General features: G+C 41.1%; 1 protein-coding gene across 2 annotated transcripts in view; it reads right to left on the bottom strand.

The window, feature by feature from the left end:
• Nucleotides 1-7,814: 7,814 nt before the first annotated feature.
• Nucleotides 7,815-14,396, bottom strand: part of sf3b3 (splicing factor 3b, subunit 3) — a 51,155-nt gene continuing 44,573 nt past the window's right edge. For both annotated transcript variants that reach the window (XM_077515631.1, XM_077515632.1), the window contains exons 22-27: nucleotides 14,175-14,300; nucleotides 12,676-12,888; nucleotides 12,350-12,448; nucleotides 9,036-9,179; nucleotides 8,836-8,940; nucleotides 7,815-8,662 (exon numbers count right to left, since the gene is read on the bottom strand). In XM_077515631.1, the coding sequence (XP_077371757.1) occupies nucleotides 8,522-8,662; nucleotides 8,836-8,940; nucleotides 9,036-9,179; nucleotides 12,350-12,448; nucleotides 12,676-12,888; nucleotides 14,175-14,300 (828 nt within the window). In that variant the 3' untranslated portion in view covers nucleotides 7,815-8,521. The remainder of the gene's footprint in view (nucleotides 8,663-8,835; nucleotides 8,941-9,035; nucleotides 9,180-12,349; nucleotides 12,449-12,675; nucleotides 12,889-14,174; nucleotides 14,301-14,396) is intronic.

Raw genomic sequence — 14,396 nt, 5'->3', positions numbered from 1 at the left:
AGACTCTGGATGTTGTGGGACTGTCGTGGTTGACACGCCTCTACAACATCGCGTAGACGGGGACAGTGCCTCTGGATTGGCAGACCGGGGTGGTGGTCCCCCTTTTGTATGAATGGGGACCGGTGTGTGTGTTCCAATTGCAGAGGGATCACACTCCTCAGCCTCCATGGTAAGGTCTATTCAGGGGTGCTGGAGAAGAGGGTCCATCGGGAAGTCGAATCTAAGGCTACGTTCACACTGCAGGTCTTAATACTCAGTTCCAATTTTGCGCAATACAATTTTTTTGAATAAACGTTGAAGTCAAATATAAAGCCACAACTGTTACTCGAAACAACTTTGCCGATTCACGTACGTCTCCCGAGTAGTGCACCCGCCTGCGCGGATACCGCAGAGCGCATTTTGTGGACTTTTGATGACGGAGATTTCGGATATATGAGACCTGGCCGTTCAGACTGCGGTCGCATTGTAAAACTTCAGATACAGTATCCGATCTAGGACCACATATGAAAGTGACCCAGGTCGGATATGAAAAAATCGGAATTGAGCCGTTCAGACTGACATAAAAAAAAGTCAGATACAGGTCGCATTTGGGCAAAAAATAAAAATAAAAATCCGATCTGGGTTGCATTTGCCTGTAGTGTAAACGTAGCCTAAGATTCAGGAGGAGCAGTGTGGTTTCGTCCTGGCCGTGGAACATGGACCAGCTCTACACGCTCGGCAGGGTCCTCGAGGGTGCATTGGCGTTCACCCAACCAGTCCACATGTGCTTTTTTGGATTTGAAGGCGTTTAACCGTGTCCCTCGGGGGGTGCTTCGAGAGGATGGGGTACAGAGCCCCCTGATACGGGTTGTTCGGCCCCTGTACTATCGTTGTTGAGTTTTGTCCCCATTTCCAGCAGCAAGTCAGATTTGTTTCCAATGAGGGTTGGACAGAACAGAATCGGTGACAAAGGGCAGCCGCCAAGGTTTCCCTTTGCCACCGATTCTGTTCATAACTTTTGTGGTGCATGAATTATGATAGCATACCATTAGGAAAAAGTTGAAAGTTAAAAGGCCGCTGGGAATACGTGCGTGCTTTGGAGGAGATGCCTTTGCTTCAGTATTGAAAGATGTCCATGCTCGTAACTAAAAAAAGTTTCCAAGCAGGAATAAATTAATGCTCCATACATTGGGCATCCCCTGTTAACATCACTGTCCAACAATCCATCAGTCCAATCTTTTATAGGATATTATTTTTCCATACATGTTAGGTTACAGATTTTTCTCTGAGGTTCCACATCATGTTCTGTTTTTTCCCCACGGTATACCTGGAAAGTCAAATGAAAGAGATGAAAAGGTGCTTTTTTTTTAACATTGGAAACACTGTTCAAAATTAATTTGACTTCAGTTTCCGTCACATAACTTTGCCAGCAAGCTGAATTCACACGGTATTTGTTCACAAACACCACGAGAATCCATCTTGTACTTCTGCTGCTGATCCGTTCGCAACCGACCTTATTTAGGTCGGACCAATCAGGTGTTCTTTAGTGCGGGATATGCAGCTGTCACAAAACCAGGAAGAGTCGACGCCGGGGGAAACGAACAAACCTAACATAGACGAATAGACGCTGCAATTAATTCTGTTCTCGCAGTGTTGCCCACCATTTCGTTGTTGAATGTTGTACAGCGAGGGGCACTTCGTGCATTTTCATCTGGTGAAGATGTTTGTGCTTTTTTTTTTTTCCTAAGATGAAACCGAAGTTGGGTGCTGGGGGTCGGGGTGTTTTCGGGGGTTTGGGGGTCGGGGGTGGTGGGGCCTGGGTCGTGGTGGATGGCGGGTTTGGGTGGGGTGCGGGGGGGTCGTGGGGGGATGGGGGCTGGAGACCGGTGGGGCGCTGTGGGGGCCCGCTGGGCCTCGTTCTGCGGCCTTGGGCTCGGGGGTGTGGGCCGGGGCTGGGGCGGGGGTGTTCCGGGTGTCTGGGTCGGCTCGCCGACCGGTGTCCGCTCGGGTGGCTTGGGGGTGGCCTTGGTGCTGCCGCGGCCTGGGGATTCCGGGTGGGGGGGGTGGGGTGGAGTGCTCGCTTTGCTGGACCGCGGTTGACGGCTTCTTTCTTTGGTGGTGGTCCTTATGCATGCCAGATCCGTCGCACCAGCATCTACTGAAACTCAACAGAAGTACCCTCTCACTCCCACAGCCCCTTGAATCAGTTGGTGCTGGTGTCTGTGGTTCTCACTTTGCTTTATCTATCCTTCCCTCCTTCCTCTCTTTAGTTTTTCCTCTGGTCACTTGAGATCTTAATTTATTAGAAGTATGAGGTTTCTGGGGTTGGCATAAGACTCTGGTTTTGTAACCACGCAGGAGGGGTCTTGTTGGTGCTGGACTTCACTTTGATGGATTGGATGTACTGGCTTCTATGGATCTCACTCTGCCTTATCGATCCTTCCCTCCTTCCTCTCTTTAGTTTTTCCTCTGGTCTCTTGAGATCTCGCTAAATTTGCTGGAATTTAGAGGCTTCCGGGGTTGGCGTAAGACTTTGATTTTGTAATCATGAGGAAGGCAGGAAGTGTTTGGTCGGTGCTGGATTTCACTTTGATTTACCTTTCTTTTATCTTTATTTCTTTTTTTTCTGACCTTTTCTCTGGTCTCCTGACCATTTAAACCTCACGACTCTGGCAAGATTCTGAAGTACCTGGTTAAGGCGAAGGGTAATGGGATATTTATAAGGTTTTAGGTGAATGAATGAGTATAAATTTATACGTATTTGCACGCACGCACACGCACGCACGCGCACGCACGCAAACGCACGCACGCAAACGCACGCACACATACACACAAAAAATAAAAATAAAAATAAAATAAAAAAAAGAGCAATGATGACAAGACGTTGAATCGGTAAGACTACCGAATGAACAATTCTGAGCTCTTTTTAAAGAGAAAAAAAGAAAAAAAAAAAAAAAAAGTTATGTTTGTATCTGTTTCAGTTTTGCAGCAATTAGCATTACAATATAGCTAAGTTTCATTTTTTTGTTTATTCAAAACCTGTCAAAAACACTGGTAAAAACCGCTTCTTCTTCTTTTTTTTAATAACTACCATTGCTTTAAACGACCTCTTCAGGTCAGAAGCTGCATCAAAGCCTTCTGTGTGCTCTAGCATTAAAAAAAAAACAAAAAAAAAACGTTTTAGGTAGGGAAGGACAATGTATTAAAAAACAAAAACGTATTCACACACTTTTGGGTTTGAATGAGTTAAACTCAAGTTTCACATAACCTAGAGGTAAGCCAAGCTATCATTCGGACTGTAAACAAGCCTACGTTAGCCAAGACCTTGGAAGCATGGTTTCCTGAATTGCTCAGTCATTCAGAAGCAAAGATGGGGCGAGGTTCACCCCTTTGTGAACAAGTGAGCGAGAAAACAGTTTCAGGACAATGTTCCTCAACGTACCATTATAAAGAATTTGGGATTTCATCATATACGGTCCATAATATCGTCAAAAGTTTCAGAGAATCTGGAGACATTACTGCATGTAAGAGGCAAGGCCGAAAACCAACATTGAATGCCCGTGACCTCCCGCAAGTGGCACTACATCAAAAAACGACATCAATGCTAAAGCGAGGAGGATGGAACGTTTGTAAACATGGAACAATGCAGTGGGAAAGCTTTCCCAAAGCGACTAGGATGGAGCATGTATTTTCCCACTGCTTTGTTTACACAGCGCTTTTGTTCGCATGGAAGATGACCCGGAAGTGTTTACGGCGCAGCTAAGGTGACATGGTAGGCGAAAAAAACAACTTTGCGTTCCCTCGCAATCTTTGCGTAAAACGTAACAGCATCATATCAATTAGGTGCAATTCAGCAATTACGAATTAAATACAAATTACTTTTGTTTTATCTAAAGTCCCGTCGGGGTGTTTTTGAAAGCGAAATTTACCACTGAGCACACCAACTGGAGTCACCCGGCTCATTTTGGACCAGCAGGCGTAGGAAATGCCGTGCATTGACCTAATTACTGACCTGCGCAGCCTTCAATGTAACCATCCGCGGTTACGTTCAAAGCTCAAGTGCGAAAAAAAAAAAAAAAAAAAAAGTTCGATTAATACGCGTTAATACGTGATTAATGCGACATTTTTCTGTGATTAATTAATCTATTAACGCTTTAACTTTGACAGCCCTAATATATATATAAAAAAAGGTGACAGTTTTTAAGAGGCTATACTTTTGATTTGGCAATTTACTGCCACTAGTCTTTCTTTACTATAAAGATGATATTTTATTTTCTGATGACGTAATGAGTATGAAAATAACTGAAAACATACACTGTTGCCTAGTAACATTGTAAGATTTTTTTTAAGCATAATGTTTACTTTTTGTCACTTCTTCAAATGTGTTTTCTGTTCATTTGCTTCTGCAATCGAGTCAGTAATCTTCATCAGTGGCCTGTTCTTAAATATTGCTGCTGCAAATGATTATTTATTTATTAACAATTCTCCTTTTTGTTAATAAGGTTTGTCTGGAGTAACCTATTCTAAAGGTGGGTTCAAGGTTGCAATAAGGCACATTTTCTAAGCATTTCTCCAAGTAATACTGGCTCATCGAACTGATAGGAGAGTTCATAAGCAAAGGACAGAACTCGATGAAACTTGATGTTTCATGTACAGTATAATGGTGGGACATTTTCTGCTTCTGGACATGTTGATGAGGCTTAAACAAAGAATCATTTAACACTGTTGATATGTTTTTACCCAGGAGTTGAGGTCAGGCCAGTTGCTTCCAGAACAAGTAATACATTGTATTTTGTGTAGTTGTTACTGTTGAAAAAGTAATAAATACAATATTATGGTTTCTTCAGTTGTCATGTGTTTATTTCGCATCACTATCACCAAAACAATAAAATGTATGATGTGATGATACATCATAACCATTAACAAAAAAACTGTGTCATTAAATGACAATGATCCTAGTTTGAACTTTAAAAGGTATTTTTTTTTTACAGCCACAAATGAAAATAAGAGTCACTCACTTGTAACTCTTGTAAAACTCAATCCTCCTGATACAACATACTTTGCAATTACCTACCCTGCCCCCCAGGGTTACAGGCAAGCAAGGATTGTTAGTCTTGACTCAAACCTACCGGACAAGACCCTTTCTGTCTGGGATGGTTTTGTGATTTTCCCAACAATCCAGGAATTCCAAGGGGCAAAATGATCAATTAGAAGCACTATGTTCCCTGGGACAAAGTTCCGCTTGACTTTTTTTTGTTTTCATTTCTGTTCCTTCTTTAGTTTGGTAAATACTCCTTGATCCATCTTTTCCAAACAAATATGCCATGTACTGGACTTGTTTCCATCTCCAGCCTCTTTACAAAATAGACTGGGTGGACGATAGGGATGTCACAATAAGGGCAATATCGTGATATTGTGATATTAAAACTGCCACAATATCGTCGTCATCATGTTCACAATATTTAAAAGGAACACATCTGTTAAAAAAAAAGTCAGGTTGATTTCCATTTGTGCAGATCGAGCACCCTCTAGTGGCTATTTTATTAGTGAAATTTAAATTTCATTAGGGATGTTTTGGCCTTCTATGTTTAAAATTATGCTAATTGTCAGATGAAAGGGAACCTAATTTGCTTGTGAAGTGATCAATGTGTGCTTGCATTAGCAATTAAGAACCTCATGATTGTTATTAGAGATTGTAGGTGGTTTATATGCACTGCTGTTAAGTACAAAAGTGCAATATTTTGATCTTTTGTAAACATTGCCAACACCCCCTCAATATTGTGATAATTATCGTATCATGACCTTCTTATTGTGATAATATCGTATCGTGATGTTTGGATATCGTTACATCCCTAGTGGACAATTGAGCTTGGATTTTAGAAGGCGAAAGTGAGTGAGAGTCAAGGCTTCCAAATTGTTTGGGTCTGTATTCTTTAGTGAGTGGTCTGCTGTTAATAATTGATGTCACTTCACAGAGTACTGTGTAAAAAGCTTAATGCAGATACTGAGTCCTCAGTGTAGAATTGAGAATCTTTCTGATGGAGTGAATTAACCTCTCGCATACTAAGCCATGATATGATCCAGCAGTAGGGTTAAACATCCATTTAATTCATTTTAAGAAGAGGGCATCATTGATATTTTCCAGGTTCCATTGCTCAATAGCTCACTTTAGTTCTCGCTCTGCAGCAATACAATACTTACCATTGTCGGAATTTAACTCTTTGATCTGTCCTAGTCTTGCAATGAAGCGCTGTAGGGCATTAAGAAATGAATCAGTGTCCAGAGATGATGCAACTTCAAAGTGAACTGTGCTTATTGCCAGAAATTTGAAGATTAAGCTATCTTTTCACAAGACCCGGCCACGCTTCTTTTTAAAAGGCCCAAAGTAGTCCACTCCAACATAAATGAAGGGAGGTTCATCCACTGAAGCGCTGTCAAAAGGCAAGTTTGCCATTTGCATTGTAGCTGATGGTAAACAACACTTTGACATCTTTCTCATGGCAACACTGGCACCAGGGATTCAAAAGCGCTGTCGTAGTCTTGGCAACACATGGTTCCTGCCACTATGCCCAACCACCTGGTGCACATGCCTTACAATTGTGTCTGAGATGTTAAAAGTCGTATAGCTGGATATTTAGACTCTTCAGGCATGCCAGCATTACCAAGACACCCTCCAACTTTCATCACTCCTTCAAGTATGAGACCGAGCTTGTGAATGTGACTGTTTCTTTTCACACATGCTCCCTTTTGGAGGCAGGATAGTTGTTCTGGAAATGTTTGATGATCTCTTATCTCTTAATCATATAAGGACCTGCACTGTGTCTTCATATGGAGTGAATCACTTCAAATCAATTGGGATGAAGACTGGGGAAGATGTGCACCCACCCCCACCCATTTTCTCGACCGCTTATTCCTCACAAGGGTCGCGGGGGGTGCTGGCGCCCATCTCAGCTGGCTCTGGGCAGTAGGCGGGGGACACCCAAGACTGGTTGCCAGCCAATCGCAATTCGAAGCGCCCAATTCACCTGCCATGCACGTCTTTGGAATGTGGGAGGAGACCGGAGTACCCGGAGAAACCGAAAGATGTGCATCAACTTTCATTTTCGTTCTGATCATATGAAGTACCATGTTCATCCTCAGAATCCAAGCCATTATTCTTCTGAGATGTGTCCATGAATCATGATGACCTGTCATGTCGCAAACATAACAGAGTATTTGATTCCTCTTCTGCAGCAGACACCTTGACCTCTGAGTCATCAGATGGAAGCTCTTCCAGGTTCTCAGGGTTGACAGGACAGGCTTCAAAACAAAACTTTGTCTCCATTTGTCATTTTGTCTTGCAAAGCAGACTGGAGTACATCATGAGAATGTTGTGCATATCTGTAAATTGAAGCAGAAATTATTTGTCAATCAAATAATTTTGAATCGAACATTGTTTGAATCAAGAATCGAAAATCGATTCTGGATCGAATCGTAGACCCAAAAGTCGTAATCGAATTGAATCGTGAGACAGTCAAAGATTCCCAGCCCTAGTTAGTAAATGTATTGTTATGGTAAATATACAAGTTGTGCTTGTAAAAGTGAAATATATATATATATATATATATATATATATATATATATATATTGCACATTAAAAGCAATGCATTTATTGGACAGGATTTCTCTTCAAATAGGTTTATGAGGAAGCAATACAACTCACTACAACTGCTCAAAAACACCCCTGACATTTCTACTGTTATGATTGTCTACCAAGTGAGAACTCTAAGTAAACATTCTTGGTTGGTGTTGAACAAGGAAAGAAAGTCACAGACAACATTTACAAAAAAAAAAAAAAGTACAAAAAACAACTTTATTTACAAGACAAACTGCCATTGTGGAGTCCACAAATGCCCACTTCTACTGGAACTTGCTGGAAGCGCTTGTGGTCGAGGTGGGGGAATTTACAGGCCTGACAATAGTTCAAACTTTGTGTGCTCATCCGCCCACCTATTTTCTCTGACTTTTAATTCTGCATGATGGCAAAACATTAACCACCGCAGACAGGAAACAAACAATGTCATTTTCCCCTTTGGGTTTGAATCGTGATGAAACTCAAACCAAAAGACAAAACAAAATTCGGATACCACGCTTCTTTCTAATTCTCCTATTTTCAGGTCATGCAAGATATGTACATGAGGGAAAAGCTACTAGAATCTATCTGAGAATGTGAGAATGATGTGTGCCGCCGACGTGAAAATACACAGCTGTGCTCTGTAAAATAAAGGACATTTGGACATTGGTCATGTCCGACAACTAATCATGCCTGGCATGTGTTCGCTGTTGTTTCGGAAAGGGTGAAAAACTAACAAATGTTATAGTTATAGTTAAATGCTATTAGCTATTTTGGGTGACAGGGCCTGCATGATTCTTGTAGCTCAATCTTCAATTCATGTACGGCAAAGTCCGATGTGGGAAATACATGATGCATTTTTACACAAGTTTGACCCCCCCTGGGATTTCAATTTGAATTTGTGTAAAGCTGAAGCTTGAGGGTCAGCAGTTAGAATGCGTAACGTGTGCGGATGTCCTCAAGTTTTTTGGAGACCTCGGGTGGCGTCCTGTCCAACTCCTCTGCCACACTTTTCTGCTTGTGTGGCTCCATGCTATTGAACTGCTCACACAGGTCTCCGTCAATCACGTTCTGCAAGTACGCCACATGAGAGCAACGTGAGGACACATTGAAACTGTCACTATTGAATCTTTTGTAAATCCCAATCATTAACCTATCAAATAGTCGATTGAACGGATGGATTGGCGCTCCTCACAAAAAGTTTGGAATACTGTATTTGTCTTTCAAATCGACGAAGAACTCACCTTGACGGGGAAGTAGTAGGACCTAAAGCTGAGATGGTCTCTTCCGCACAGTGGTGGGAACTCAGAGCGCATGTGCATCTCTAAATGTTGAAAGAAATCATGATCCTGCACAAAGAGAAGTGCTAAATGATTAATAAGAGGCAAACAGAACACAATCAAACGATTGACAGAGGACAGGCTTTTTTTTTTTTTTTTTTTACCTCATGTGACGTAAAGGGGACCAAAATGCCGATACCTCCGGACAGGGTGGTGTAGACCAGTGACTCTGACCCTCCTGGGATCAGCGTGGTTTTCTGCAGGGACAAGATGGTCTCCCCTATGTGGTAGTTGACGATTACGTCAGCCTGGAAAACACGCACAAATGTCCATATGATGACTCTGACACCGAGTCGTCCGGTTGTGTGTGGCCGGCCAGCAAAAATGTGGTGGGCTATAAAAGTGTGGTGAAAACTTTAGTACATAAATATGTGTCACTGTCTGATGAAAACCAGCATTTCCACCAAAACATCCTCATGCTACTTCACTGTGTAAACCAATCAAAGTTTGTTTTTCTTTGTCGATGCGACCAAGCTCAGATGGGAAAAACAGAGCACATGTCCAAAGATCCCAATGTAGATAAAAAAACAAAATAAAAACATTTCAAGCCTTGTCAGACATTGTTAGTTTTTTTTTTTTTATAAATATATTTATTCTTACCCAACAGAATGTTAATACCATAATTGCCTTTTTCCACACACTTTTTTTCCCTCAGCTTTGACTTTTTGTTGCTGGACATTTTCTTTTCGTGCAAACTGTATAAAATTTATCCTTTATTTTTCTTAAGGGTTTTATTAAATTATAAATCCAGGCGTCTGTTTGTCTACCCATCCTTCCACAGGGTGTCACACAAATTTCCATCCATTATCTCCTGCTAATCCAGGTTGGGTCGTGGGGGCATCAGCAGCTTTAGCAGGGAAGCCAGATTTCCTTCTCCCCAGCCACTTCAACCAGCTCCTCCGGCGGGATCCCAAGATGTTCCCTAGGCCAGCCGAGAGATAATAGTCTCTCCAGCGTGTCCTGGGTTGTCCCCGGGGCCTAGGGCCCGTGGGACGTGCTAGAAGACATCCCAACCAGATGCTCAAGCCAACTCGACTGGTTCCTCTAAATGCGGAGGAGCAGCAGCTCGACTAAGTACCTCCCAGATGACCGAGCTTCTCTTCTCTCCTCGAAGCCTTCCAGGAACTAACTTTTTATGGCCTTGCCGAACTTCTCCCATGCCTGAGGTTTTGCCTCAGCAATCACCGAACATGCGTTCCACTTAGCCAGCCGGGATCCATCAGCTACCTCCGGAGTCCCACATGCCAAAAAAGCCCGATACATGACTAGTAGCATTGTTTTGAAAACGCATTTCGGTGCACGTTCTCTCCTGCCAAACATGTACAACATGTACAGTATTGTCACTGCTGGGAGTTTAGCTTGGTGTTGGTGCTAACGCTCCCTGAGATATTTTATGTTTTGTATCTTTTCCTAATACACCATAGCCTTGATATGCCCACAGAGATTAAAATCAAGTAGGCATATGGAAAGAGTTGCTCTAACCATTAATGCATGTTAAGACCAAAATGAGATGGAACTTCGTCTTGCTGGAAGTAAACTAGGAAGTGACCATCCTTGTTTAGCAGGCTAAAGAGGGGGAAATAGCACATTTGCGTAAGCCTGGTTTGTTAATAAATGATAGGAACGGCAAATTAGTCAGGCCGCATCAAAGTGTGCAGTCTATCAATCCTTTTTCTGAACCGCTAATCCTCACGTTGGGCATGTTTAAAAAAAAATTAAGAGTTCCTTCGCTATAACGAGGCTCACTTTTCATGGACAAGAGAGAATTTGAGAAAATGTAATTGAACTTTTAACTTGTGAGTGTGGATGGTTGCTCGTCTCTGTGTGCCCTGCGATTAGCTGGCAACCAGTTCAGGGTGTACCCTGCCTACTGCCCAGAGCCAGCTGAGATAGGCTCCAGCACCCCTGCGACCCTTTTAAGGAATAAGCGGTTAAGAAAATAGATGGATGGATAGTCCAGTAAGTGAAGTGTACCAAGTTATATTTTAACAAATGTTCACACATCCTTGATTTAATTCTTCGCCACAAGTGTCATCACTTGTGAGCTATTTTTTCGATCAGACCCGTGGGCTACTCATGTTGGTTTTTTTGGGGGGCTAACTAGTGCCTGCTGGCACCTTTTTTTTTTTAAACAATACACAATAATCAACAAAGTAAAAAGGTAATTATCTTTTTAATCTTGCACTCATTCACACTTACTGATTCCCTAAGTCAAGCCTCCCACCAGCCACCATTATTTCACAATATACATATGTACATTTATAATAGTAACGCTATTATATATGGCACCACTTCAGGCACAAGATGAAGTTCAGTAAATACATTTTTGAAATTGTTGTATGCACGAAATGCAAAATAATCATCCATTATGAAATATAAATTAAAAACACTCCTGTATATTGTAGGAATATATGTTATTATGAAATAAATATGTTATCATAAAATGGCCATTTGCAGAATGCAACACCAGGAGAAATGTCACTTAACTAAACTTAAATGTTCATTTATGTCAACCCAAATGTTGGCATTGATACCCACACCAAAGTGTGCACTTATAGGTGAAATTTACTTTTTTAAAAGCACAAATGGAGGAACCTTGCAAACTTTAAGATATTTCAAGTGTTTGAAGTGGAAATTGAATTTAAGTATATCTACACAATGAATCAACTTTGGTTGGAATATTCATTTTGAAGTAACCCTTACAAACACATTGCATCGATTTCCAAAAGTGTTCCCTTACATCAGTACTATGTTAAGTTAGTTTTGACTTTTAAAAACCCCTTTAGAAAGATGCTGACAGCCTAATCGGCTACAAGCCAAGAACATTTGCCTGTCAACAACTAAGACAAGTACTGTAATATCAAAGCAGTGCTGCGAGCTGACATGATCCATAACCAACAAACACGGAGAACTGAGTCCTCTGTCATAAGTTAGAGAGGCAAAAAGATGTGGCTACAGGTCTTGTCGGTCTAGGTCTCGTCACCATTAAAAAAAAATATGCATCGCAAATGCTGTTTAGATACTGTATGTTAATTACTCAAAGTTTTTAAATCATATTCTGTTGGTGAAATAGGTTGTGATAAATAAACCACTAAAGGAGGATAACTTAAAAAAAATAAAAATAAAATAAAATAAAGGTACGTTGTCGTTTAATGATCAACATTTGATACACAATATCAGCGAAACTACACAATTAGAAGAAGACATCCACCACAACCAAATTTTAAAAATGACAAAAAAATAATAAAAAAATCATCATCTACTATATTTAGTAACAGATTCCACATATTTTGACGATTCATTTGCTTTTGTAAATTGTGTTAAATAATTAAGAAACTTTCTTGACATCCTCTTGCATGTCCAGCATGGCCTCTTAATGAATGTAGACGTCACAATATAACAGACTTCTCGATCTTACCTTTTGTGATGCTCCATTGAGAAGTCCTCTGTCCCATAAGGCCTTGTTGCCTGTTGGATCCTCATCCACATCATCACTCGTGTTGGGAGGAAGACGCACCTGAAATTTAAATAATACACAAAAGGTGATCAAGTGGGTGAATACATGTATACACCAATGCATAAATTGCCCACACCACATGCCTGCCCCTGCTTGGGGCCCCAATTTGGTCCCCTGAATCTAATGTATGTCAAGTACTCTGTATGTACAATGTAATACGGATTACACTAGCTAGTTTATGCACACATCTATTTTGATAACTTTGTGTTCCACAGTCAAATACTCACAATAGTAATGTTGCCAAACTTGTCAGCGGAGGCCATGGTGTCGTAGTCAAGCAGACATGCTGTTGTCACCCAGCGGGGACAAGTGTCGTCGGCAAAGATGATGAGCTGGTTCTCGTTCCGTCTGTAGCGGACCCAGAAGAGACTCTCCTGTACGTCAGAGACCACCACACGCTGGCCAATGGTGTGGATGCCAGTCACCAGATTGGGAACATGCTATGGAGGAAAAAGAGGAAGTAAAGAAGACACACTCTACATTTCAAGTTAAATCCAAATATAAAGTACAGTGGTACCTCTACTTACGAACGCCCCTTCATCCGAAATTTTCAAGCTACGAAATTCTTCAACAGGAAAATAATGCCTCTTGTTACGAACCAAGTTTCAGGATACGAAAGGTAAAAATATGGGCTGCTACTCGCAGCACCCAGAGTTTCCTGAACGCAACATACTTAAAGCTGCTCTGCCATTGGCTATTACTGGCATCCCATTGGCTAAGAGGGACCTGTACTGTATGTGACCATAGATACAGAATAGAATGTGTCTATGAAGCGTCCTCGTCATTCGCCCCATGGGCCATGAGGTGCTTAGTTTTACGTAAATGTATTAACTAACGGCCGACAAATTTGTGCAAAAATTCAAACAATTGGTGATTGATGAAGGCTATGTTGCACGGTAAGTTTTTTTTTTTTTTTTTGGGAAAAAGATGCCTCGTCGTCGTACCTGAAGTTTCCATGAAGTTTCGGAATTTATTGAAAAGAATCACCCAGTAAATGTTTTCACCATTTGGGCGATCGCTCACTATGATGATGTTTGCCTTGGACACTTTCAAAGGATTGTTTAAAAAAACAACAAAAAACAAAAACAAACAAACAAAAAAAAGGGCTCCAGTGGATGAGTGGAACCGTCACTTACCTTCGGGAGATCATGTGCAGCTTACATGATGTAACATAAGCGTGAGTGAGCGAGTGCTAAATAAAAATAATAATAATAAAATAACATATAAAAAAACAAAAAAACGAACAGCACTGGATCAGTTCTTTTCAAAACACCAAGCAAAAACACAGATAACATGAATCAAAGAGGGCAAAACATGGACAGCAGTTAAAAAGGTAAATGACCATCATTTTTATTCATTACTCTACTCTTTGTTTTTTACATTATGTCCAACTCTCATTTACTGTGCAATAATCTTATTGTAACATGTATTTGTTACATGTTTTGATGCATTTTTATGCTTTATAAAACATTTATGTCTGAATTTTGGGAGGCTTGGAACGGATTAGGGCATTTACAAGGAAAAAGCGTCTACATACAAAATGTTCTACTTAAGAACTTTCTTCCAAAACCAATTAATTTCATAAGTAGACCACTGTGGTATCTTCTGTATTGTGCATCAAAATGTTAAGGACTACTAATAATATGAGGTGAGTAGTGTTACAAGGGAATGTAAAGTTTGATTAGATGACTAGCTGCTCAATACTGCATGGCTGCAGGCTACTTACCTTATTCTCACACTTGCGCAGCAGTTTCTTTTTGCCCATGTCATAAATTCTCAGAAGTTTCCCGACTCCAACCAAAGCCCGCCCCTGGAATGGAGCAATTGCCAATGGCACATGCTCTACTGGCGTCTGTCGGAAAGGTAAGAAATGAACATTTTTAAAAGGATTAATTGGCTTATGACTTAAGAGAGGAAAATACTCTTTTCTTGTCAATAACTGTTTGTT

The sequence above is a fragment of the Festucalex cinctus genome, chromosome 3, assembly GCF_051991245.1.
Source record: "Festucalex cinctus isolate MCC-2025b chromosome 3, RoL_Fcin_1.0, whole genome shotgun sequence".
Taxonomy (NCBI): domain Eukaryota; kingdom Metazoa; phylum Chordata; class Actinopteri; order Syngnathiformes; family Syngnathidae; genus Festucalex; species Festucalex cinctus.
The sequence above is the reverse complement of the archived record's forward strand: the minus strand, read 5'-3'. Positions and strand labels throughout refer to the sequence as shown.